This window comes from Delphinus delphis, chromosome 18 (assembly GCF_949987515.2).
Source record: "Delphinus delphis chromosome 18, mDelDel1.2, whole genome shotgun sequence".
Classification (NCBI taxonomy): Eukaryota; Metazoa; Chordata; class Mammalia; order Artiodactyla; family Delphinidae; genus Delphinus; species Delphinus delphis.
In genome coordinates, this window is record NC_082700.1 from 9,396,210 (window position 1) to 9,418,638 (window position 22,429).

At 45.4% G+C, this 22,429-nt stretch overlaps 1 protein-coding gene and 1 long non-coding RNA gene across 5 annotated transcripts in view; one reads left to right on the forward strand and one right to left on the reverse strand.

The window, feature by feature from the left end:
- The first annotated feature begins 2,772 nt into the window (after nt 1-2,772).
- On the forward strand, nt 2,773-6,994 carry LOC132413799 (uncharacterized). Its single transcript, XR_009516811.1, has 3 exons — nt 2,773-2,858; nt 5,558-5,821; nt 6,949-6,994. It is a non-coding gene; the product is annotated as an uncharacterized lncRNA (long non-coding RNA).
- STARD13 (StAR related lipid transfer domain containing 13) overlaps nt 6,001-22,429 on the reverse strand; it is a 499,956-nt gene continuing 483,527 nt past the window's right edge. For all 4 annotated transcript variants that reach the window (XM_059996021.1, XM_059996020.1, XM_059996018.1 and 1 more), the window contains 7 exons: nt 19,369-19,567; nt 14,356-14,566; nt 13,650-13,764; nt 12,576-12,797; nt 11,599-11,816; nt 8,455-8,631; nt 6,001-7,723 (listed from right to left, as the gene is read on the reverse strand). In XM_059996021.1, coding sequence (XP_059852004.1) covers nt 7,606-7,723; nt 8,455-8,631; nt 11,599-11,816; nt 12,576-12,797; nt 13,650-13,764; nt 14,356-14,566; nt 19,369-19,567 — 1,260 coding nt within the window. In that variant the 3' untranslated portion in view covers nt 6,001-7,605. The remainder of the gene's footprint in view (nt 7,724-8,454; nt 8,632-11,598; nt 11,817-12,575; nt 12,798-13,649; nt 13,765-14,355; nt 14,567-19,368; nt 19,568-22,429) is intronic.

Genomic DNA, 22,429 nt, shown 5'->3' on the forward strand with positions numbered 1-22,429 from the left:
ATCAGGAATACAGGGGAGCAGGGCTCTGTTAAATGTGAACTTTGAGATTTATGGGGAAGATCAGGACAGCTAGCTACACAACCGTCTGAAAAGTGAACAAGGCAGCCAAATTGCTGCTGCATTTTTTCTGTTGTTTGAAATGCTGCATCACTGCTTTGATGCTTTTTATGCTTCTGGGTATAAACATACGCTGCTGGGTTTATACTGGAACCACTGCAAACTGATAGAAAACTAAGAAGAAATCCACTCGCCTTTGCCACTTCCAAGTCTTTTTCGAGCTGAATGTTCAGTTTCATGCGGTTCTAGAAGGGAAGCCCTGTTCTGGAGTGTGTGTTCCTCGTGTGCGGGGTCCCAGAGGGCAGCTCCAGCAGATCCCAGCGATGGGTGGTCCTCCCCCCACCGCTCCCCTGCAGCTGCTCCTTCCAGAGCATGTTTAATTTCAGACCATCGGATAGCCCTTTTCTCCAAAGTAATTTGAACCACCCATCTCTGCGGCAGTCAGCACACTATCTGTGGCTCAGACAGAATTGATAGTTGTGCCTGTTTCCTTTTAGTTTTCCCCTGTAGATGAGGGAGCAGCAGAGAAACTGAAGGACATCAGGAAAAGCAGCGAACACCACCACATCCAGTGGTCTCGTTTGTTTGCCCAGTACTCCCCAGTTTGGCCCTTCCTCACTCAGCGTCTTCAACTCTTGTCCATTTGGTGTATATGGGAATCCAGCCCCCAGAAAGGCAGGGTCCCTTCTCCCTGGCTGGCACCTCCTGGATGCTCCCTCGGGTCTTCCTTGGGCACAAAGTTCCTGGCAAAGCTGCGCATTACAGGATTGAGACAAAATGGATACCACACACCATCTTGGGAATTTCTTCAGAAAACTGCTTGATGGGCTTGGAAACCAAGGAATGGGGGTGGGGATTCTCTGAGAAGAAAAGATGAGATTCAGACAGCTTTGAAGTGGTGGAGGGGGAGAGAGATGGGGGAAGGAAGGCTCAGGCTGGAGGAGGCTCCCTGGAAGAGCCCTTCTGAATCCAGGCAGAGCTCCCATCTCTGACTCTCCTGGGAGTGCAGCACCCAAGCCTCCCCAGGGAAGCAGGTACCACGTGGGGAAACGACCCGTACACTCCAACCACCGGAGAACAAGGTCAGGTGACTTTCAGGGTTAGGCTTTTTTTGTACTGTGGTAGTAGCATTTCAGTCTCTTCCGTATTCCAAAAATAGCTTCCACCTGCCTGCTGATGCCTGAAATCCTTGTAACAGGAGAGAAAGCCCCTAATGCCAGATAAGGAGATAAAAGACTTCGTTATGCAAACCTACAGTGGAGCAGCTCTGTCTGAAACATTCATATGAAAATGTCACCAATCAGCTTTCAGCAAACGGGATGACTGATAACCACGGGGATGGCAGAGGCGTCTGCCACCCTTGACGTGAGCACAGGGATGGGAAGGGAAGGCGAGGAAGACCGACATAGGGCCGGCACCCGCTGTGCCCACAGGGGCGGCGTGGTGATGTTTCCCGAGATGACTAGGATTTAGGGCAACGAATCCGCGCGCCTCCCTGGTGTGATGATCTTCTGGGTCTTGGGGTGGAGCCACGCGGCCAGGGCGTGAAGGTGGGTCTTCCGCCTCCTGCCAGCAGCGCAGTTGTTCTTCACGTTCTGAAGCTGAGGAGTGGGAGTGAGGTGGGCTGGGTCAGACCCTTCCTGCGGGAGGCGTTCACTGTTCCCAGAGTGGAGGCTGAGCGTGAGCGGGGTGAGGGGGGGCAGGCAGAGAGGTGAGAGCGCCTGGGGTCAGGTGTGGGTTAAGGCGCTGGAAGCAGAGCCCCTTGAGGCTGCAGCTTTAAGTTACATCCTACCTTGTACTGTCTCCCCGGTGTGTTGGTTGAGTCTTATCCCAAGTGACGCCTGGTCTCAGGTGTGTTGTGGGGATTTAGGGAAGCACTTGGAGCAGCTCCACAAGGAGGTATCACGGGGAGAACGGGGTCTTCCTCCTCTCCCAGGACTCTGGTGCCAGGGTGGGTCCCAGCAGTGAGCTGAACGGTCGTGGTCGTGGTCAGCAGGGGTGGGTGTGGGTGTGAGGATGAACCAAGCTGACAGGGGAGCCTGCCTTCGAGCACGTGTAGATGCTTGTCTCGAGAACTCCGCGAAGTATCTGGGGGCCTTGGAGACATGCTTGTATCTGGAAATCAGAATGGCAGGGGACTTATCATCTGGGCCTAAGAACTGAATGTTCCCATCTGGGACGTGCGGGCTTCCAGCACCTGTGCATCGCTTGCTGGAACCCTGCTTTCTGATGGGCTTGAAAGACGCAGCCAGAGGCTTCATTTCCTCCTGCTGCTGTTACTTATTTTCCTTCACCAGGAATAAGGTCTCAGCAAATTGATGAATTGATCATTCCCAACACTGTAATTTTAGCAGCTCCAGCAGAGCTTGAGGAAAAATAATCAAACAGCATGTCATTTTGATAGTTCTTTACCCCAGGCCCTTGGTAAGCTTTTCCCTGTCTAATCTCCTTCCTCTGATTTTATTTTTCTCTGTAGAGCTTCTCTGGTCAATTATGTATCTTGTTTCTTGGCTGTTTTCTCTTCTAGACCATAAGTTCCATGAGGACAGGAATTTTTTGTCGTTTTATTCACTGATTTCATTTATTGTTTCACTTACTGAATGCCTAGAACAGCGTCTGGCACATCATGAGTGCTCCACACGTATTTGTTGAATGAATGAACTAATCAAACTGTCCTATTTTCTGCAAACAGATGTTCAGCATTTGATAATTTCAGAAACAGTTGCATTTAACTTCTTGGAAGACCAGCTAATTCTCCATTGTTTGTGCTATTGGAGAGCTGTAGCAGTCAAACACAAAATGTGAGTTATTTCACTGGCTTTGGAATACTCCACACTAGGTTATGACTTCCATTTCTATGGCTTCTATCATCTTTATGCCCAGTTTTCAGATGCCCAGGTCATTTTCAATACTTATAGAATGGTGTAGCAGAAAGTGTCCTATGGGATGGAGTTTCAAAGCTGAGTAAGACATGGTCCATGTTCCTAAGAGATCATAATCTAGTGGGAGAGTTAGATTTATTGCCAAGTAACTAAATGAGATGTGATTCATGCAATAAGAGTAATATATAAGGAAGCAGGTGGATTTCAGATGGGTGGTCAGGAAAGTCCATGGAGCAAATGATGCTCAAATAGGGTTTTGAGGAATAAACAGGCTATCACATGACCGACAAGATGGGGAGAAAGTCAATGGCAAGTCACAGAGATGTGAAAGAGTGGCTTGGTATCACTGGACCGTTATGTGTGTAGTCAGGAGAGGCAGGGATAACACAACTGAAGTGAACACGGGATGTACCTCTAGCTTTGGGCCCTGGTCACTCTCATAATGTTTCAGACCTGTATGTCCCACTAGTGGCTGGGCATCTCCACCTCGACAATTCAGAATCATTGTAAGCGCTACAGGAACAGTGACACTCCACTTGGCTAGGATCTATTTAATTCCTTTACATGAATTTCCTGAGAAGAAATCATACGACTGATTTTTTTTGTGGCCAAATATCAAAAGACAGAAGTATAACAGAGACTTCCCTTGTGGTCCAGTGGGTCAGACTCTGCGCTCCCAATGTAGGGGGCCGGGTTTACTCCTTGGTCAGGGAATTAGATCCCGTACGCATGCCACAACTAAGAAGGCCACACGCCATAGCAAAGATCCCACGTGCCGCAACTAAGACCCAGCACAGCCTAAATAAATAAATAAAATTTTTTTTTAAAAAAGAAGTAGAACAGTTTCATGCCTAAGAATTTCATGAAGTAGACTCAGAATCAAATTTGAATTCATATGCTCCAGGGTCCCAGGATGACACTGGTTGCCTGTGGCTGCTAGAATGACCATGTTCTCTTCTTTCACATAGAAGAGGAAGAGGGACAGTTGAAATTCCTCCTTTGCCTATGAAAGCAAAACTTGCAAGTAATGGTAGAAAGTATGAGGGAGAGGAGCAGAGAGCAGAGTTTGGATCATTTTTATGTGGGCATATGGTCGTTTGGGCTGCTGTGGCTCTTGTAGCCTGTAGCTGAGAATGTTCGAGAGCTCCTGCTTGCTTTATTAGGGGTGACCTTTGTCATCTTTTAGAACTAAAGCATAGAACACGTACAGTGGTCCCTCAGTACGCGCAGGAGATTAGCTCCAGGACTCCCTTCAGGTACCAGAATCCATGGGTGCTCAAGTCCCTTATATAAAATGGTGTAGTATTTGCATATAACCCATGCACATACTCTCATATACTTTAAATCATCTCTAGATTACTTGTAATACCTAATACAATGCAAATGATATGTAAATAGCTGCCAGTGTACAGCAAATTCAAGTTTTGCTTTTAGGAATTTTCTGGAATTTTTTTTGGAGTATTTTTTTAAATTAATTAATTAATTTATTTATTTTTGGCTGTGTTGGGTCTTCGTTTCTGTGCGAGGGCTTTCTCTAGTTGCGGCAAGCGGGGGCCACTCTTCATCGCGGTGCGCGGGCCTCTCACTATCGCGCCCTCTCTTTGTTGCAGAGCACAGGCTCCAGATGCGCAGGCTCAGTACTTGTGGCTCATGGGCCTAGTTGCTCCGCGGCATGTGGGATCTTCCCAGACCAGGGCTCGAACCCATGTCCCCTGAACTGGCAGGCAGATTCTCAACCACTGTGCCACCAGGGAAGCCCCTGGAGTATTTTTGATCTATGGTTGGTTGAATCCTTGGATGCAGAACCTGCAGATGTGGAGGGCTCACTGTACAAGGATGGAAAGCAAGAGGCTCAGAGTCAGATGTGGCTACTCTTCATGGTCCAGTGGTGCAGCCATAAGTCACGTCATCAAGTCTCAGTTTCTCGTGCACTCAGTGAAAATGGAATTGTAGCTGGAGTTCACTGAATCCTTCATAAAAATACTCTTAAAAGTGTTCTTATAACTTCTAGATATAAGAACAATGAAATGTAAAAGAAATCCCTACCCATCACCATAATGCCTTAGACATAGGTTAAGGAAGGCACCCAGACTGTTAGTGAAGTTCTGTAGATAACAATCTAGACTTTTATATGAATCTTTATATTTGAGGAAGATTTGACTACAGTACTGAGGCGTCAAGCTCATGGCAAGCTTTTTAGAGAGAACTCTTCCTCAGGAAGCAGGTTTTCTGCTTACAGGATGAAGCATGAAAATCAACATGTATTTTATAGGGAAAAAAAAGGGTATATTTAACGTATATAAATTTCTTTGCCTTGGCAAGTATTTTACAATTGATGATTGATACCAACAGTTGAGGTAAAGATATACATGCAGTATAAATAGTATAAATATAATATTTAAAGGCAACATATTTTGTTTCTATTGGCAAGATAACAATGAATAAAATACTGTAGTATTTGACAAGCTTGCTGCATCTTTCTCCTTTTTTTTTTTTTTAAGATGCACTGTGTTGTTAGGCAGCAGTGATGTGATTAGTATGTGCATAAAAATTAAGAAGTCAGGTAATTTGAAGAGAAGGGGAGTCAGAAATAAAACCATGTGTGCTTTTATTCTAAGTATCCTCCAGGTCCCAGCTTCTCAAGGTGTGGTCTTCGGGCTGGCAGGCTGGGCATCCCCGAAGCTGGTTCAAAATGCAGAAGCTCAGGTCCACCTCAGACTGCCTGAATCAGAGGCTTATTGTAACAATATCTGCGGGTAATCCGTGTGCTGCTAAGGCTGGAAAAGGCCTGCTCTAGGTGACACGACACCATTCATCCTTGTGTGCCTGTCATATTTCCTGAAAACATATGATCCCATCTCTGGAGTAGGATCAGCATTAAGGTAAATTAAAATTCACTAATGATCTTGTCTGTGCCTACTAAAGTAATCTGGCATATGTGGTTACAATTAAGATGTATGGAAGAAGTGACTTTGTTTTGCCCACAGGGCGTTGCCCAAATGGAAAATTATGGGTTTGCTGCCACCTTTTTCAGTAGGCAAGGAAACAAAAAATCCCTAGATCACAATTCAAACAGTATGATTTTACTGGTACCATACAAAACTCATATATAGCATTTTTATTTCTCTCAATAAAAGAATTGCACATTGCTGATAAGACATTATATAAATGCATACAATATAAAAAGAAAGGAAAACACTCTTAATTTTTTTTTCTCCAGCATGAATTGCTAAGTTATGATACCAATCTCTCCCTGAAACCAAACACAATAAATTATCTTTCTCTCTAGCACTGTTGAATTACAATAAAAAACCAACTTAAATCCATTAGCAATTGGTTAAGGATAGTCCATTTGCTTAGTCTATACAATAATAAATAAGGTTGGGTCAAATGCATAGGTAGCTTGACTGACTAATGAAGAAACATGGAATTTAACAGACCTGTTTATATTTTCTAAAACTAATTTGAAGAACACAGTTTTGGTCTTAACATTAGTTTAAAAACCCTGTCTTTCAGATTGCAAAACTTTAATGAATTCTATCTTAAGAGCATCATATGTAGCAATAGTAGAATTCCCTGAAGCTGAAATGGTCCAGGACTCTTGAATGACCATCATCTCCCTTAATCTGGTGTCCAGAGTTAAATTCAGTGCAATACATTGGTAAGAAAATGCCAATTAACTGTGGACAAATAGGCCACTGGTCAACTAGAATGACATTTAAGAACATTATGAAATGTAAGTATGAAAACTCAACAGAACACAGAGGCTCCCTTTGGCTGTGAATCTGCAAAAGCTATTATACTCAGCTCTAATCAGCAGGGAAATACAGGCTCTCTTTCAGTCACTGGGCTGACTCCAGTGGTCCATAGGCGTCTAACATGTCACTGAAAGCTGTATCTGCTGGCCCCATGGCAAGCGGTAATCTAGCCTTAAATGCGGGAACGACTCCTCACCCACTTCTTTGCTTTAAAGAGGACTAAATATTATTTTCTTTGCTTTATCCAACAGCCCACTCTCCGTGTTTGAATAACACAAACAAGCTGACAACATGTAAGGGCCATTTAATGTGTTTTCCTTTGGTTGGCTAATCTTTGGTAAGACATCAGGGCAGACTACATATTGTCACACTTCGGTGTCAGCAGCAGATTCTGCTCAGCTTACAGGACGGCGGGGAGACAGCGCCCAGCACAACTTGGAAAGAACAGGTGAGGAAGGGACTCACCGAATCAGACTTGTTCCTTTTCAAAATATGCAATTATATATAAAATTGATATTTTACATATATACAGTAAAGATAGAGATATACACACATATGTACATATGCTATACATACATTTATTTACAGTTAAGAATACGCTTCTTAGAAGCCTTTAAATAGCAAATTAGGCAATGCACAATGAATAATCCATTTAATTTTAAGTAACATAGATAAATGTTCTGATTTTTAAAAATATTATATTAGTAGGGATGTAGCCGTCTCCAGGAAGGCTAGGAAAGTTCTCAGAAATTCTTGCATCTTCAACATTCCGACTTCTCAGTGCTTCCACTTTTAAGCATTGTCAATCGCTTTCTCTCTCTCCCTTGCTTTCTCACGCGCACACTCTCTCCCACAAGTGTTTGCTTTCACTTCCTCTTCCCTGAGTTTGATGTCACACTGGGGAAAACTCAGATTTTAGTTTCTGGACCTTCAGCAATGAGGGGCTGAAAAGAGTTTCTAATCCTGGCAACTTCCGCCGCACACAGATGTCCAAAGCCTTTATTGTACCATTCTGGGGAGTGACCTCTGCGGGGACAAAAATCAGAAAGGAAGTGGGAAAGTCTTTTTCCAAATCACAACAGTTTGTCATGGTCGATAGGGCTGTGCTTGTGCCCTGAATGTCAGTCCACCTGCATTACACTCGGGGCTGCTGCTCCGAGGTTTTGAGAACCTCGTTCTGTCAACAGGGCCTTGAAAATGCCTTTTTGGCCAAGTATTTGGTCTATCTATATTTACAGTATTCACCAGGTGCTTTAAAATGATAGCGTCTCTTCAGGGGTGATTCAGACTTAATTCTAGAATTTACTGAGAAAACCCAGCTTATATCCACCCAGAACAAGAACTCAGCATCATGAATGCCTTGAAGGGGTTGGATTTAAGTTAGTTCCCTCTCAAAGGAGGGCAACTGGAGGGAGCCGCAAAAGGGACAGGCTGAAAAGAAACACAAGAGGACTCGTATTTACTGAGCACCTACTACATCCCGGGCTCTAGTGCTGGTGTTTGCCCCGTGCCCAAAGCACAGAAGTATAAGTGGGACAAAACGGAAAATAAAGATGAGCAGAGGACTTTCTCCTGAAAGTCAGAATTTTAGCAAGGGCGGAAAGAGGAAAAGCGAGGGGAAGGCACACATAATCTTCTAGAAAGCATGTTAATGGCAAGAGGAATAAAAGGACAGTGAAATAAGGGACCAGATGAGAAACAGGGCCCCAGCGGATGTGCGGCAAGCCTGCGCCCACCGCCCCCAGGAGCCCGCTCACCTCAGGTCCACCCTGCAGATGTGGGTCAGCCTCGACTTGCCTGACCCACACGGCTCCATTAAGTACTGAGAGTCCATCACCACAGCCCGCACACCACCCATGAGCTGGGCTTCCTCGTGGTCCACGGAGAGGGACACCAGGGTGCACATTCCTTTGGGCAAATCAGTCTTCCAGGTCCTGCAGCAAAACAAACCCGCACGTCGGAATTAGGGCTGAGAGAGAAAGAAAACCCGGAGCACAGCGCTGAGGCTCACACTTATATTTTCTTGCTCAAATTCCAAGCCCAGTTACTTGGACTAAGCTAATGGTTTCCATAAGTGCGTGTGAACTTTATGCTGTGCAGTTGAAAGCAAGGGTCTCAGCCCTCTGACCCAGAGGTCAGAAACGGTCTTGCAGCTTTCAGAGCTGCTTTCGGAATCCCAAACTGAGGCTGCAGAGGCTCCCGCACAACACTGAAGGGCTGGTCTCACCGTTTGGGAACTAGGACTCGCCCATTCAAGTCTTTCAGCAAACATCTATTCGGTGTGCCAAGCTCTGAGAAGCCACTGAAGACATAAAGGTCTACAGCCCAGGAGGAGAAACAGACCTACCAAGAGAACCCTAAAGCACCACGGAAAGTGCAGTGATATGGCTGTGCAAAGAGCGCTCTGAGATCACGCACAGGGGATGGCTTCCTGGAGGAGGCGGTGCTCAACTCAAGTCTGAAAGGATGCTTAGCTTGAAGAAAACTAGGTACATGGCAGACTACTAATTGCCTAATTGCCTTCAAGTCCCTGAGTGGCTCTTGAGCAGGAGAAGAAATAAATACAGTTGATTTGCCTCCAGAAAGCAGAGATATGAAGGTATGTTTTAATTCAGTGCAGACAAGAGCCGTCTCACAGTGTGTACTCTTCAAAAATGGAATGGGCTATATGAGGGGTAGTGAGTTCACTGTTACTGGAGCTATTCAAACATGGGGGGGGGTGTACCACTTGGGAAGAGGTTGTAGATGGAAGTCAGGAATCATGAGAGCATCTCTGTAGCAACCATTTCTACCACAGGATGTAGGTTTCATTATTATAATCTTAGTTATTTATGTTACAAATCCTATCCCCTTGCTTAGTTATCTCATCTCTAACTTCGTCCTGGCCTACCTCACCAGAAAGAGGAACTATAACCTAGAATTAGGGAATAAGCAAGCCCTACACAAATGCTTAGCAACTTCTCCATGGGTGTGACCATTCTCTTTTCATGCATAAGGCTGTGATTAATAACAAAGACTGAAAGTTGTACAGATTTCTGGGGATAAAATGGAAGAAGCGTCAATGAGTATCACTGGAAGCTCCTGAGGAGCTAGAGAAAGGGATAAAGTAAGACATGAACATGGTACTCCCAAGAGGAGACCAGCCTCATGCATGCTAGCCTAGACAGGGAGATGCTCTGAAAACAGGAAGCGCCTCAGCCCTGGACTCCTCTTCCATACCTGTCACTTTCTACCTTTTGTATCATAATCACAAGGAATTCCTGCTGCAGGAAACACATCAGGTTCATTATTAATCCTCTTGGGTGCCGAGTTCTTCTCCCTCCCCCATGGTCCACCCACCTTCTTCTTCAAGTCTTGGATCAACTATCAATCAACACAGTGAGACTCTGTTCTGACCACTATATTTGAAATTCCACCCCTTCCTATCCCCCTAAGATAAGTAATCCTATCCCCCCTGCTTATTATTTATTGACTCTATTCCTATCCCCCTTACTTGTTAGTTATTGACTCTATCTCCCTAATAAAATATAAATCCCAAGAGAGCAGGGCTGTGGTCTGTTGTGCTCCCTGCAGTATCTCCGGAGCCTCCAACAGTGCCTGGCACGAGGCAGTGATGGAATGATACATGAGAAGTAGCAGGCGGGTGGCACTGCAGGGTGAGTGGAAGGAGGGCGGTTCCATGCACGGACTCCGGCCCTCAGCCTCCTGTAAGGGAGCGAAGAGGCAGGCTATGGCATGGCTCCATCCCCCCTGTGGCTGCCATCCTAGAACGATTTGATTTTCTGCTTGCAAGAGTGAAGGCGTACAGTTTAACTTCCACGAGGTGAGTCCCAATAACTGCAGTAATAAGCCACCCTTACAACGGCCCACATTCTCCACCAGGGTCCCAAGGTTGCTAAGATAAACACATATACTTAGGGAAAAAATGACCCTTAAAATTTAAGGTCCTAAGGACCAATTCCAAAGGCATAAATAGCTCATGTGAAAAAATAACCTTTAGTTTGCCATAGAGACTAGTTTAATAAAGAAACTATTTAAATTACACATTTGGGAATTTCACTAGTGATTCTTTTTATACTGCTAATATATGAGAAGAGACAGTATTCACCATCAGTTATCAATAAAAAAAGGATGTATTGATTTAATTATATTTTATGTGGGTTTGTTAGAATCCTCAGTCCCTCTTCTTTCTGATTCAGTACTGACTCACCAGCCCATGTACACAGCTCTGCTGTGCAACTTCCTATTGCTGGTTGAGCATCCCCCTCCAAACCCAGAGAGCAGGGGTCCGGAACTCAACCCAAAAATCCATTAGAGGTAATATTTCGACAGTAGACTCGCAAGCCCTGTCAGGCCCTGAAACCTTTCTGGACATCCAAGTGTCTCAGCACAGTTGGACCTTCAGGGCTCTGTCAAGGTTTCCATGCCTGGTAATGAGTTATGAGCAGCTGAAGTTATACAGAGGCATTTTGAAGTTTCACACACTCCAGATTGAGAGTCACACCACTGAAGACTTGCTTTCCCAGGGGGAGAAAGGCAAAATCAGGAGAAAAGCCAGCCAGGTTCAATCTGCATAATTTAGCAGAAAGTACAACTGGACAAACAGCAGTTTTTTTGGGGGACTCTGTTCTGAGGAAATGAACAATATTTATGGCTTAATAAACTGTATGCTCCGTAATGAAAGGGGCCATAAGAGAACCCAGCAGAGCTGTGAACTGGGTGAAAGAAGCAGGAAGTCGGGCATAAACACAGCAAAGTCAGTTTTCACTGAGAGAAATGAGGGCCGGCTGAGTGTTGCCAGTGGAGGGTGAACTTAGGTGGGAGACCTCTGAAATGCTTCAATCTGCAGCTCTTACCTGGCTTTTGGAGCAGAGCATCTTAAACCCCGGAGGCAGGCTTACCTGAGAACCAGGAAGTCTCTGGAAGGGTGAGGCGCCATGCTGTTCTGCACGTACTGATAGATTTCTGTTTGCTTGTCCAGGGTTTCCACCACCTTCCACTGCACGAAATCCTCATCCCACAGGTGACGCTCCCTCAGCACGCGATTCAAAACCACCGAGGGGGGCGCTTCCACCTCCACAGAAGCCTTCCACAGCTTCAGCGGATGCCCGTCTCCCACCTTGGGAAAGATACCAGCACATGCTGAAGAGGTTGCTGGTTCCAACACAACCTACCATCCTTCACTGGGTGTTCAAAAAACATCACTGAGTATGTAACTTGAAAGAGTGACTCTGAATACCTCAGGTTTAGAATTTTTAAATGTTTATCCTTAAGCTGAAAAAAGAATACTGATAATAAAAACGATAACCACCAACACACAGTGCTCCCTGTGTACCAGTCATTGTTCTGATTTTAAAACAGCCCTCCTCTGACAGTGGTCCTACTATTATGTGCATTATGCAAATAAGAAAACGGAGGCACAGAGAGGCGAGTGACTCGCCCAACGTCACACAGCTACGGGACATAGCCAGGCCTGGGCTCCAGCAGTCTGGCTCCACAGTCTGCAGTCTGATTATGTGAAAACAGACTCTAGAGTGGGTGGTTGACTGATTCCTGTGTGGTGAAGCCCTGGGAACAGAGTAGCCATTTTAAAAGCAAAACAGGGTTTCCCGGGTGGCGCAGTGGTTGAGAGTCCGCCTGCAGATGCAGGGGACGCGGGTTCGTGCCCCGATCCGGGAGGATCCCGCATGCCGCAGAGCGGCTGGGCCCGTGGGCCATGGCCGCTGGGCCTGTGCATCCGGAGCCTGTGCTCCGCAATGGGAGAGGCCACAACAGTGAGAGGCCCGCGTATCGCAAAAAAAAAAAAAAAAAGCAAAACAAATCCCTGGTTGTAAGACTTGGCTCTTTGGGGGTAATTTTTTCCAAGACCTGAGATTACCTTTTTGAAAGCAAGATCTGTGTTGTCTGTGTTGGAACACGTGACCCATCCTTTGAACTTTTCCTTGGCTTCCTTCTGGAGGCCCTGGATGAGATGCTCCAGGTACGTGTGGAAAGTGGCCCCGCTCTCCTCCAGCTGGGCCCCCAGGTCTTCCAGAGTTGGGGGATGGATCTCAGCCTCCATATATGAGTTATGAGACTGGGCCACCATCTCAAGCGGGACCTGAACCGACGGATGCACAGAAGAGCGACACACTGAGCTACAGAAATGCTGAGACTGACAGAAAACAAAGTAGCAAAGCCAAAGACCACGGTACGGGCAAAGGGTTGAGTGCCGTGGGGCAAGAGATGTTTGTCTAAGATCAGTGAAGGGGGCGGGGGCGGGCTTCCTCAAGTCAGGAAACCCAAATCTGTTTGAGGCTATATTTATTATTCAAAACACCGCCATGACTTCCCATTCATTCTTTCCATTTTCCTTTGATTTTACTTATTATACATTTTTATTCAATTTGGCAAAACTTGGGCTCAGGAAACTTAAAGTGCACAGACTTAAGGGGAATGTCAAGCATGACTTAGAGGTGGCTTTACCTTTGTGGCACACTTTTCCCTTTTGCAAATGACAACTTTGCCCCAACAAGTATGCCGGAAGTCTAGTTCACTTAATCCTTTAGCGTATCTGTGGCTGTATTCATAAGCTGTTACTGATCCTGAGTTCACAGCGATTGTTCAGTATCACACATTCTCACACGCACACTGAATCTAATCAAGTCCCGAGGTTACATCAAATATACCGTACTTGGCTGGCTGGCCTGGGACCTGGCACCTGAAGTTGATGCAACTGTTCATAAAATCCATCATCATGGTAAACCCAAGTGTCTTTAACTGTCAAAGCCTCAACTATTCAATATATAAGCTCACTCCTCACATTTCTAGGAGGCAAAGACCAGACCTATCGAGTGTACCATTGTCATAAAATCAGGAAAAAACAGAAATAAGCCATAAATGCAGCAACCATTCCAAGCGTCTTACCGAGTTCCAAGAGCTATAAGGAAGGCATTTGGAGCCTTTCACTTACCTCAAAAAGTCTGTCGCATTCCATGATCATGTGGGCCAGCCCCTGAGCTGCGGCCAGATTCTCACTGAGGTCCTTTTGATCTGGCTTCCCGGAGGCATATTTCTTCTGGATGACTCTGTAATTGAGGGGGAGAGTCTTCAGCGGATCCCAAACCCAAGAGCTTTTCACAGTACACAAGCTCATCCCTTTGTCATGTCTTCATGCCTAGATGTCACCCCGATCCCATACTTTCTCATTTCCAAATAGAAACAGTGACTACACATCTTAGATATCCTGAGTCAGGCTAAGAGTTTGACAGTTCATAATGGAAAACCTTGGAATAATACACGGGCAGGAATAACTGTTGGGGGAGAAATTGATCTGTTTTTCCCAAGTTTGAAACTACTTCACTGCAAGCTGCCCGTGCTTGGGCCTTAAATCTAGCCTTTTAAAATTGAAGATTGTAAAATACTAGTGTCCTTTTTCCCTCCTTCCCACTAACACACGCAAAACAAAACAAAACTCCAGGCTTTCAGGATCACAAAGGACACTGTGCTACTTTGACAGTTCCCTGACGCTGAGCCACACGAATTATGTTCCTCCAAACATTTTCTGATTATGAATGAAGTGCTGACAAATCCGCAACTTGCAATACAGCGCGAGTTTTTTTAAGTAGCCGTGGGGAATACCTGGTTTAGCATTAGCGTTCTTGCTGAGGAAAACCCACCTGGGGGAGCTTTCCTTCTTCAGTAAATTCAGATGGAAGAGGGAGGGGGCCAGACACACAGCCAGGTTCATGGGCGTCATCTGATTCTCCTCCACCGCATGGACCACGTCGTTGAGGAAGCACAGCAGCGTCTGCAACACCTCCCTGCTCTCGTCGGCCAGCAGCAGGATGGCCGCCTGCACTGCCTGCAGCTGCTGCTCTTTGGGGACATCTGCAGAAAAAGCGGTGCCGGGAGTTAGAGGAACAGCCGCGGAAGGAGCCAGGGGGACGGGAAGCGAGCGCTACCTTCCTGCGAACACACTCGGGGTCACTGTCAGCATCAGCAGTGACATGACAACAGCTAAGGGCGTGGAGCTGCCCCAGGTGGTGAGAAGCTTGACGAGCTGCCGTCGGAACCCCACAGTCTCACTCCAGAACCCATAGTCTTCACAACGAGGCTGGACATGCAAAGGAACACCCTGCGCTGGCTTTTCATACTCTTGGAGCAATCCGCCTCCTCACCTACCTGTTTCAAACCTCTTGCCCACCCTCCCTCCCACCCCACCTCCAGCTCGCGAAGCATCCCCCAGGACGCCCAGGGCTTGGGGAGGAGGAACCAGGCCCCCCCCCCTTCTCGGGCCCATTCCCCATCTGGGCGGTGATAGGGGTGATGGGCACTGGTCAGCAGGCTTGAAAGGGAATCAGCCTGAACAGTATGAGGTAACTAAAAGGAAAAGGTATAGAAAAATGGGTGCTCCGTGCTGCATTCTGCTGCCCCCTGGCTGTGTTTGTTAATGATCTGTGAGGCCTGACTCGCCACCCTTATTCCTCTCTCTCTGAAAGACACCGTCAGGAGCTCACGTGGGCTAACACGGTTGTCTTTCCTACAATACCAGGTTCTAGAGCGGGTGTCTGCAGCAGGTGTCTGTGCTCCAAAGGGGGGTGGGAAGAAACTTGGGATTTCCACTGGTGTTTGTTTTCTCTCATGCTTTGAAAATACTGATGGGATGTGTCGTGTGATAGGCACAGTATATTATAGTATATCATGATATATTTATATTATTGAAAATATGTAAGTGTACATGCTCAGATAGCTCCTACTGGCAGGGGTGCCTGATAAAAAAAATGTGGAGCCTGCTGCTCGGGGGGCGGAGGGGGGGTGCTGTGGCGTGCCTTCTGCCCAGGTCCTGCCCCTCTCCATCATCGGCCCTCCCAGGGCGGGGCACACTGCGGGCCCCAGTCACCCGGCAAATGCGAGTCTCTGGAAGAGCCTGACCATGGGTTGGACATTCTGGAACCCACCCCCACCCCTACCACGTCCACTGTGAACTGGCACAAGACAGACCTGGGTTTGATAGAGGAGAGCCATTCTGTTCACATTATACAGAAACCTTTTTCCTTTTTCTTGCTTGTGCTGAAGCAGAAGCAGATACTCCTAATGACCTCAGGCTTGTCACTGAAGTGTTATAAATTCAGCTGGAGCCCTTGAACTGCCTTTAAATAAGCTGCTTTAGGTAAGATGTCCAGTGCATGCATTGTTTAGCTTTAGGTTGCCAACCTTCTCTTCTGTGCCAAAATTTTTGAAGAGTCATCTGTCATGGCTACAGGTTGTCCCAGCTTCCTTCTACTCACTCGTTTCTTTATCCCTCAGAAACTACCTTCTGTCATTATTTTCTACTAAAGGTGCCTGCAAAGGTCAACTATCAATCCCTAAATTCAGCCTTCATATCGGATCCTAGCCTCTTTGACCTTTTTTGTGGCACAGGCACTCCTGTGGTTCCTGCCTCTTTCCTGGCTCTCAGAAGACTGTTCTAGATCTGGATTTCTAGGTGCTGATAACTGGCGTCCACACAGATGGCCAGCAGCACTTCAGACTGCACGTCCAGGCTCCTCCCTGCCCCCAGATCAGCTCCCCTCCCCCTTTTCCTTTCTGAATGCTCTTTAAAACTACAGGGTCGTCTTTGATCCCTGCCTCCTTCTCTCTCCTGTAGACCGTGGGCCTCACATGTGTTCATTATCCATCCAACACTCTAATTAATCATCTGATGAAAGTCCAAGAAGTAACAGAGCTACAGTTGGACCTGCTCTGGAGAACAGAGGAGGAACTGTCCCTCTCTTCTCCACAGCCCTTTGGAAACAGACTCCAGAGTCTATCCCTAGAACATCTTTATTTCTAGTCTTGCTGCTGGAGGTCCCCACAGGTAACCCAGAGCCTCAGTTAATGTGCTGGCTCCCTAACCCTCCATTCTCGTCCTGTCCAGTACCTCTCGTTCACCACTTCCAGATTCATGGGTCAAATAAGCAGTTCCAATGGACATGCACCCTGTGGCACAAGCCTGGCTGCCTGTGAAATACCTACTCTCTCCTCCTTTCTCTGTAAGAAAACCCACATTCTGTTCAGGACTGGGCTGTAATGTGCTCAGCGAAGTTGGGCCCCTCCCTCAAAATCACGGGATAACCATGTTGGCCTAGACCAAAAATGGTAATGCCATTCCTCTTCCCAGTGATTGATTTAGGGGAGAAAAGTGTAAAATTTCTGGTCTATGGGACCAAGATAAATGCTAGGTAGGCATTTCTGTAAATTTATCTCCCTGATAAAAAGAGACATATGGGGCTTCCCTGGTGGCGCAGTGGCTGGGAGTCCGCCTGCTGATGCAGGGGACACGGGTTTGTGCCCTGGTCCGGGAGGATCCCACATGCCGCGGAGTGGCTGCGCCCGTGAGCCATGGCCGCTGAGCCTGCGTGTCCGGAGCCTGTGCTCCACAACGGGAGAGACCACAACAGTGCGAGGCCCGCGTACCGCCAAAAAAAAAAGAGACATATGCCCAAGGAGAATCCTTCTGCCTGCCTCTTGCCTTTGGATGTGATTTGGGGAAGACATGATAAAGATGAGTGGTGGCCGTCATATTGTGACCTTAAGGGGATGACAAGAGATGCTGACCTCAGCCATGGTGTCACTGAATTAACCAACTCTGGAATTATTAAAGTCCAGATTTCTTGTCGTGTGCGATTATATAATGTCTTTATTATTTAAACCACTGTTTGTTGGATTTTGGGTTCTGTGTTTACAACTGAGAGCACCGTAACTGGTAGCTCCCTCAACACCACCCAAGGGGTCCCCGCAGTGATTAATGAATCAAATATGAACTCTTTGCTCTAATATTCAGTGCCCTTCCTGGGTACAGTCCCAGTCTAATTTTTGGAGTCATTTGATGCTGCACTGGACAGTTACCCTTCCTTGCCAGCCAGACAGAAATCCTGTAATCTCCTGACACATGAGCTATTTACTTCACTCAGCATGTGTTCCTCACGTGTCTCAACCTTCAGTTGTCACTGCTCTACCAAGTCCTTGTTCTTCATCTCAACCCCCTTGGGTGCTCTTTGTAACCTTATCATGGGATTTCTCCAGTCTTGCTGTTTTGCAGTTATTTATGTACATGTCTTGTCTCCCTCAACTGTAAGATGCTTAAGAGCAGAGTTAAGTCTTACCTATCCATATGCTCTGCAGTGCTCAGCATAGTGCCCTGAACATAAGCAGAACTCAGTAAATGTTTGCTCAGCTAAAATAAGCCCTGCTTTGACCTGTTTTATTTTGCTTGTGAGTCTCACAAAGGGCTAAAAGCATTTATCTCTTGGAAATAATCTGACTTTAACCTTAGACCAGTGTCAACCATAACCTGAGAACTGATTAAATGTAAAGACTCATATATGCTACATCCAAACCGTAAGGGAGGTTTAACTGAAAAATGCAGCTCAACCTCTTACAGCAGAAACATCATGAATTCCCTGTATTTAGCCTCCAGCAACATGTATCACTAGTTTTAACTTAACCTATTCACTCTGACAAAATAATATTTATTTAGTGGGTCACCACTTTATCCTGTTTTTACAAGTGGTACTTGTTATAATCCTTTTCGAATTTCCAATATTATAAACTCCTGAAACACATTTAGTACAGAATTCTCAACAGCAAGAATCTTTTTCAAGTTGGATCAATTCCATGTCAAGGTCCACTTCATGTATATGTTGCTAAAAACTCAAAAGTCCACAGGCCAAGTGTTTTTTTCCTAAATAATTGAGGCTTGGACCATTAAATACTTACAGTTAACTGTTGAACAACACGGTTTGACCTGTATGGGTTCACTTAACAGGCAAATTTTTTTTTTTTCCAATAAATACACAGTCGGCTCTCCCCATACTTGGGTCCTGAATCTGCAGACTCAGTGACCTGTGAATCCTGTACTATGTTTATGATCGTGGTTGTCTGGATCCTCGGATGCCCAACCGAGGATACAGAAAACCGACTATGGGACTTTAGCATCCTCGGTGGGTCCCGGAAGGAATCCCACAAGGATACTGAGGGACAACTGTATAACCATAACAGTGCAGCTAGAAAAGAGCCACGTGTTCATTTCTAATACCATCCCCTACTTTGCAACTATCTTTAGCAGGATATGTTGTTAAATCAATACTTGCTTTTCTCAATGATTAATTATAGGGGTTTTGCTGAGAATTATCAACTTCACATCACTTAAAAAGTTCTAAGTGAAAATATAAATTAGTTGAATTAAGCTTAAGCCTTGATTTGGTTTGCTTACTTTTCAACAATTAAAGTACATTGCATTAAAATACATTTCCTTTTATTTCTAGTCATTTTAACACATTTGGATTTCATATATCCCAAGGAAATGCTTTCTTTTTAAAAACACCTATATATAAAATAAATTCTATTGTTACCTTTTCATTTTAAATTTATTAAAAGTACATTGAAAGTTAGTTTTTATATCCTACATAAAACCCTATTGAGCAGGAAGATTTTGATGTCAAAAACGTATTTTCAAATGCATAAAATATAGCCTGGAGATTTCCATATTGAAGTGTGAACAAAGTTTACTTCCGGAGAGGAAGGTAGAATCATAACTTTTATATACTTCTTCATGCATTACTTGTACAATTAAAATTCAATCTACAGAATTTTGTTTTTTAGGAGGATGAATGCACTTGAGAACACTCATCTACCTTGTTCCCACTTACACTGATAGATGTGGAGGAAGGTCTCGCTGAGCTTGTTGGTGAAAAGAGGCTCAGGAAGGTCCCGGAAGAACTGCTTCACCATATCCGCCACGTCGTAAGCGGATTGGTCGTCATAGCTGACGTTCTCAGGAAAGCTCTCGTTCATTTGACGTAAGGCATGGATTCGAGACTTCACGCCTGATTTTCGAAAAAGACCCACCTGAAACAAGACACAGTGAGTGTTAGTGAGGCCGCCTTTACCCCAGACGTTTTCTTCCTACTGCAAGCACGCTGACGGAGATGAGAAGGCAATAGGACCAGGACTCGATGACTTGGAATTGCATCCAAACTAGTATATTGTAAATTACTAACTTAGCTACTTCGGGCAGTAGCTGAACACTGACTTCCTCTCCCATGAGATGAAAATAAGAATAATAGCCCACCTTACAGGGCTCCTGACAAAATATACGTGATTGTGCTTTGTGACTTGTCAAGTCTTACAACATGGTAGACGTTATTTTTTTATTCATTTATTTAACAAGTAATGATTAAATACCCCCTATATATCAGGCATACTTATATCTTCTAACAGTCATTAGTGAGCAGGTCAGACAAAATTCCCTACCTTCTGGTGTGTATACTTTAGTGGGGGTTTTGAGAAACTTCTGTCAATGGAAGGTTTGGTGGATCCCAGATAGGTAACCATATCCAGTGCCCCTTTGAGGGAGAGGTTTATAGGGAATATGCTCATGAAACAAAATATCGTTCAGCACATATTTTGATTGACAGGTCTTATATGCTTTTCCTTCTTCAGAATCCTTGTAACATATGCTTCTCATATGATGCACTTACTACTCTACCTGGTTAGCTATTATGTGTAGAAGCTATGGCTGTATTGAGAATGATTCCTAAATGGCTTTTCTTCAGACTTCAAGACACTGTATTATGCCTTTTTCATCCTTAGGGCTTAGACTCCTCCTCTGCTTGATAAATGAATGGAGCAATAAGGTACCGTGGGGATAATGCCCCTAACAGGAACAAGCCAGGGGGAGCAGAGCCCGATGAGGATGGAGGTTCCTGCAGTGGTTTCCAAGTTATGCTGTAGGCTCTCCCCAAGTGGACCTGCTGTCACCCCAAAAGAACTGAGCTTCTTTGGGAGCCCAGGCTTATGGTGAATTCGTACGTCTACTATTTTTAAATGCCTATAGGCACTGAGTTTCTCAAAACTGGTTCTTCAACCCTCAGTCTCCACTCTTCACTCCCCAAGGGCTCACTGGTTGGCCCACTTCCACATTCCCAGTGGTCAGAGAGGTGGGCAGCGGCCTCGAGTCAGCGCTGCTCTCCCTCCTTATTCCTGGAGAGACATGCCAGGTTGTCTCACTGGCTGCTCTGTGTGCCAGGCCGGCCTCGACCCAAGCTCAGGGGTCTGAAGCGAGCTCTCTTGGTTGCTGCTATAAACAGAGAGCAGCGCCAATTCTTTTAAACTGCGTAACAGCAAGGGAAGAATTCCAAGCAATTAGAGAATACTCGGGTTTTTGTATACGTCAGCTGAATGGATCGCAGGGGCAATTATACACCGCTACTTTTTGTGGCAATAAAGACAGAATTCTTAGTAATACTTCTTGGCATTCCAAGGCTTACCACCCTAATTTCACAGAACAGGATATTAAGGCATAGTGTCACTTAAAATATTAATTGCTTTCTTTTTTATTCTTAAAGTTTGGAATGTCTAGAAAATGCAAAACATTGCCAAGAAGAATCTAAAGAGCATTTCTCTTCCTCTGGCAACTACTCCAAGTTTCATCAAAGGGCATGAGAAGAAAGCATGTCCTGTCAAAAGAAAAGTTCAAGATGTCAAATGAGTGATTATCGAAGTGAGATCCAGCCTTGATGTGTTTACATCTCAACTCTTCGGATTCTGGAAGGAGGCCTGGGACCGTGCCTCAGGGCTGTGCTGCGCGGGAGTTCTCAGAAGCCAAGTGCCCCAGAGGTGAATTCCTCAGTGTGACTCACAGTTATCCTCCTGTGAGTTGGTATTATTCCATTTGAGAATTCCTGTTATTATTATGTTTTAATGGTAGAGAAATATCGATCGGATTCTATAAAAAGAATAAAGCAGACAAGTGTTTGTGAGGACATTGCAGAACGAGATTCCTCTTTTGTCCTCTGTGTCTTGCTGGCTTTGATTCTGGGTGCACAGTGACGTGCAGGTATACACACATCCCAGTGATGTTTTCTTTGTATTGTTTTGTTTCCAAGTTTCTTTCTAGTTTCAGCAAATATTGTGATTTTAATTATTTTAGACATGTCTGGAGCTCTCCAGCTGCGGGCTCCGAGCTGCTTGTTCTGACTTAGATCTCACAGGATGTCCAGAGGGTTGTCAGGTATTTATTTGTTCTGCCTCAATTTCTGACAATAACCTTCCCGTCCCACCCTTATCATCCAAGGGACGTGGGAAATATCTGTGGGTTCTGGGGATTTTTGTTGGAAGCACCAAAGGAAAGTTTTTTTCCTAAGCCTAATAAAGTAAAGGTGGTCTGAAATCAGACTCCAGATGTTGGAGTGGAGGATGGCGGAAGGGAAAGATGGTAAGGGCGCCTGTCTTCAAAGATGTCACTGAGCTGATGTAAGAACTAACCCTGGAACTGTCCTGCTTCCTGCCTTCTTGTCATGTGACCGTGGGAATTTTCTATAGTTTAAGCCATTTGGGGGCAGGGCTTCTGGTCCCTGGAGTGAAAAACTCCCTGGGCGTGGTAAATAGAAGCTTCCTCTAGTGATGTAGAGGTCCTGGAACCAGAGAGAAGAGCTTCTCCTAGCCATCATCATAGAGCAACCAGGGGTGTTGGCCCATGGAGTTGGCAACCATCATTTCTTCTGCAAAAAGCTTTCAGAGCAGTGATAAAATATGCATTTTTGGCTAATTTTTTTGTTTTTTCTAAGTAAAAAGTGGAGGACCAAAGAAACCACTTTAAAATGGCTTTCTTCTAAGGGCACCCTTGTCATCATAGCCAATGGGAGGCAACTCCGGACCCTTCAGCTTCATTACGAGGAGGACCCAAGATGTGTGAAATGTCTTTCATTT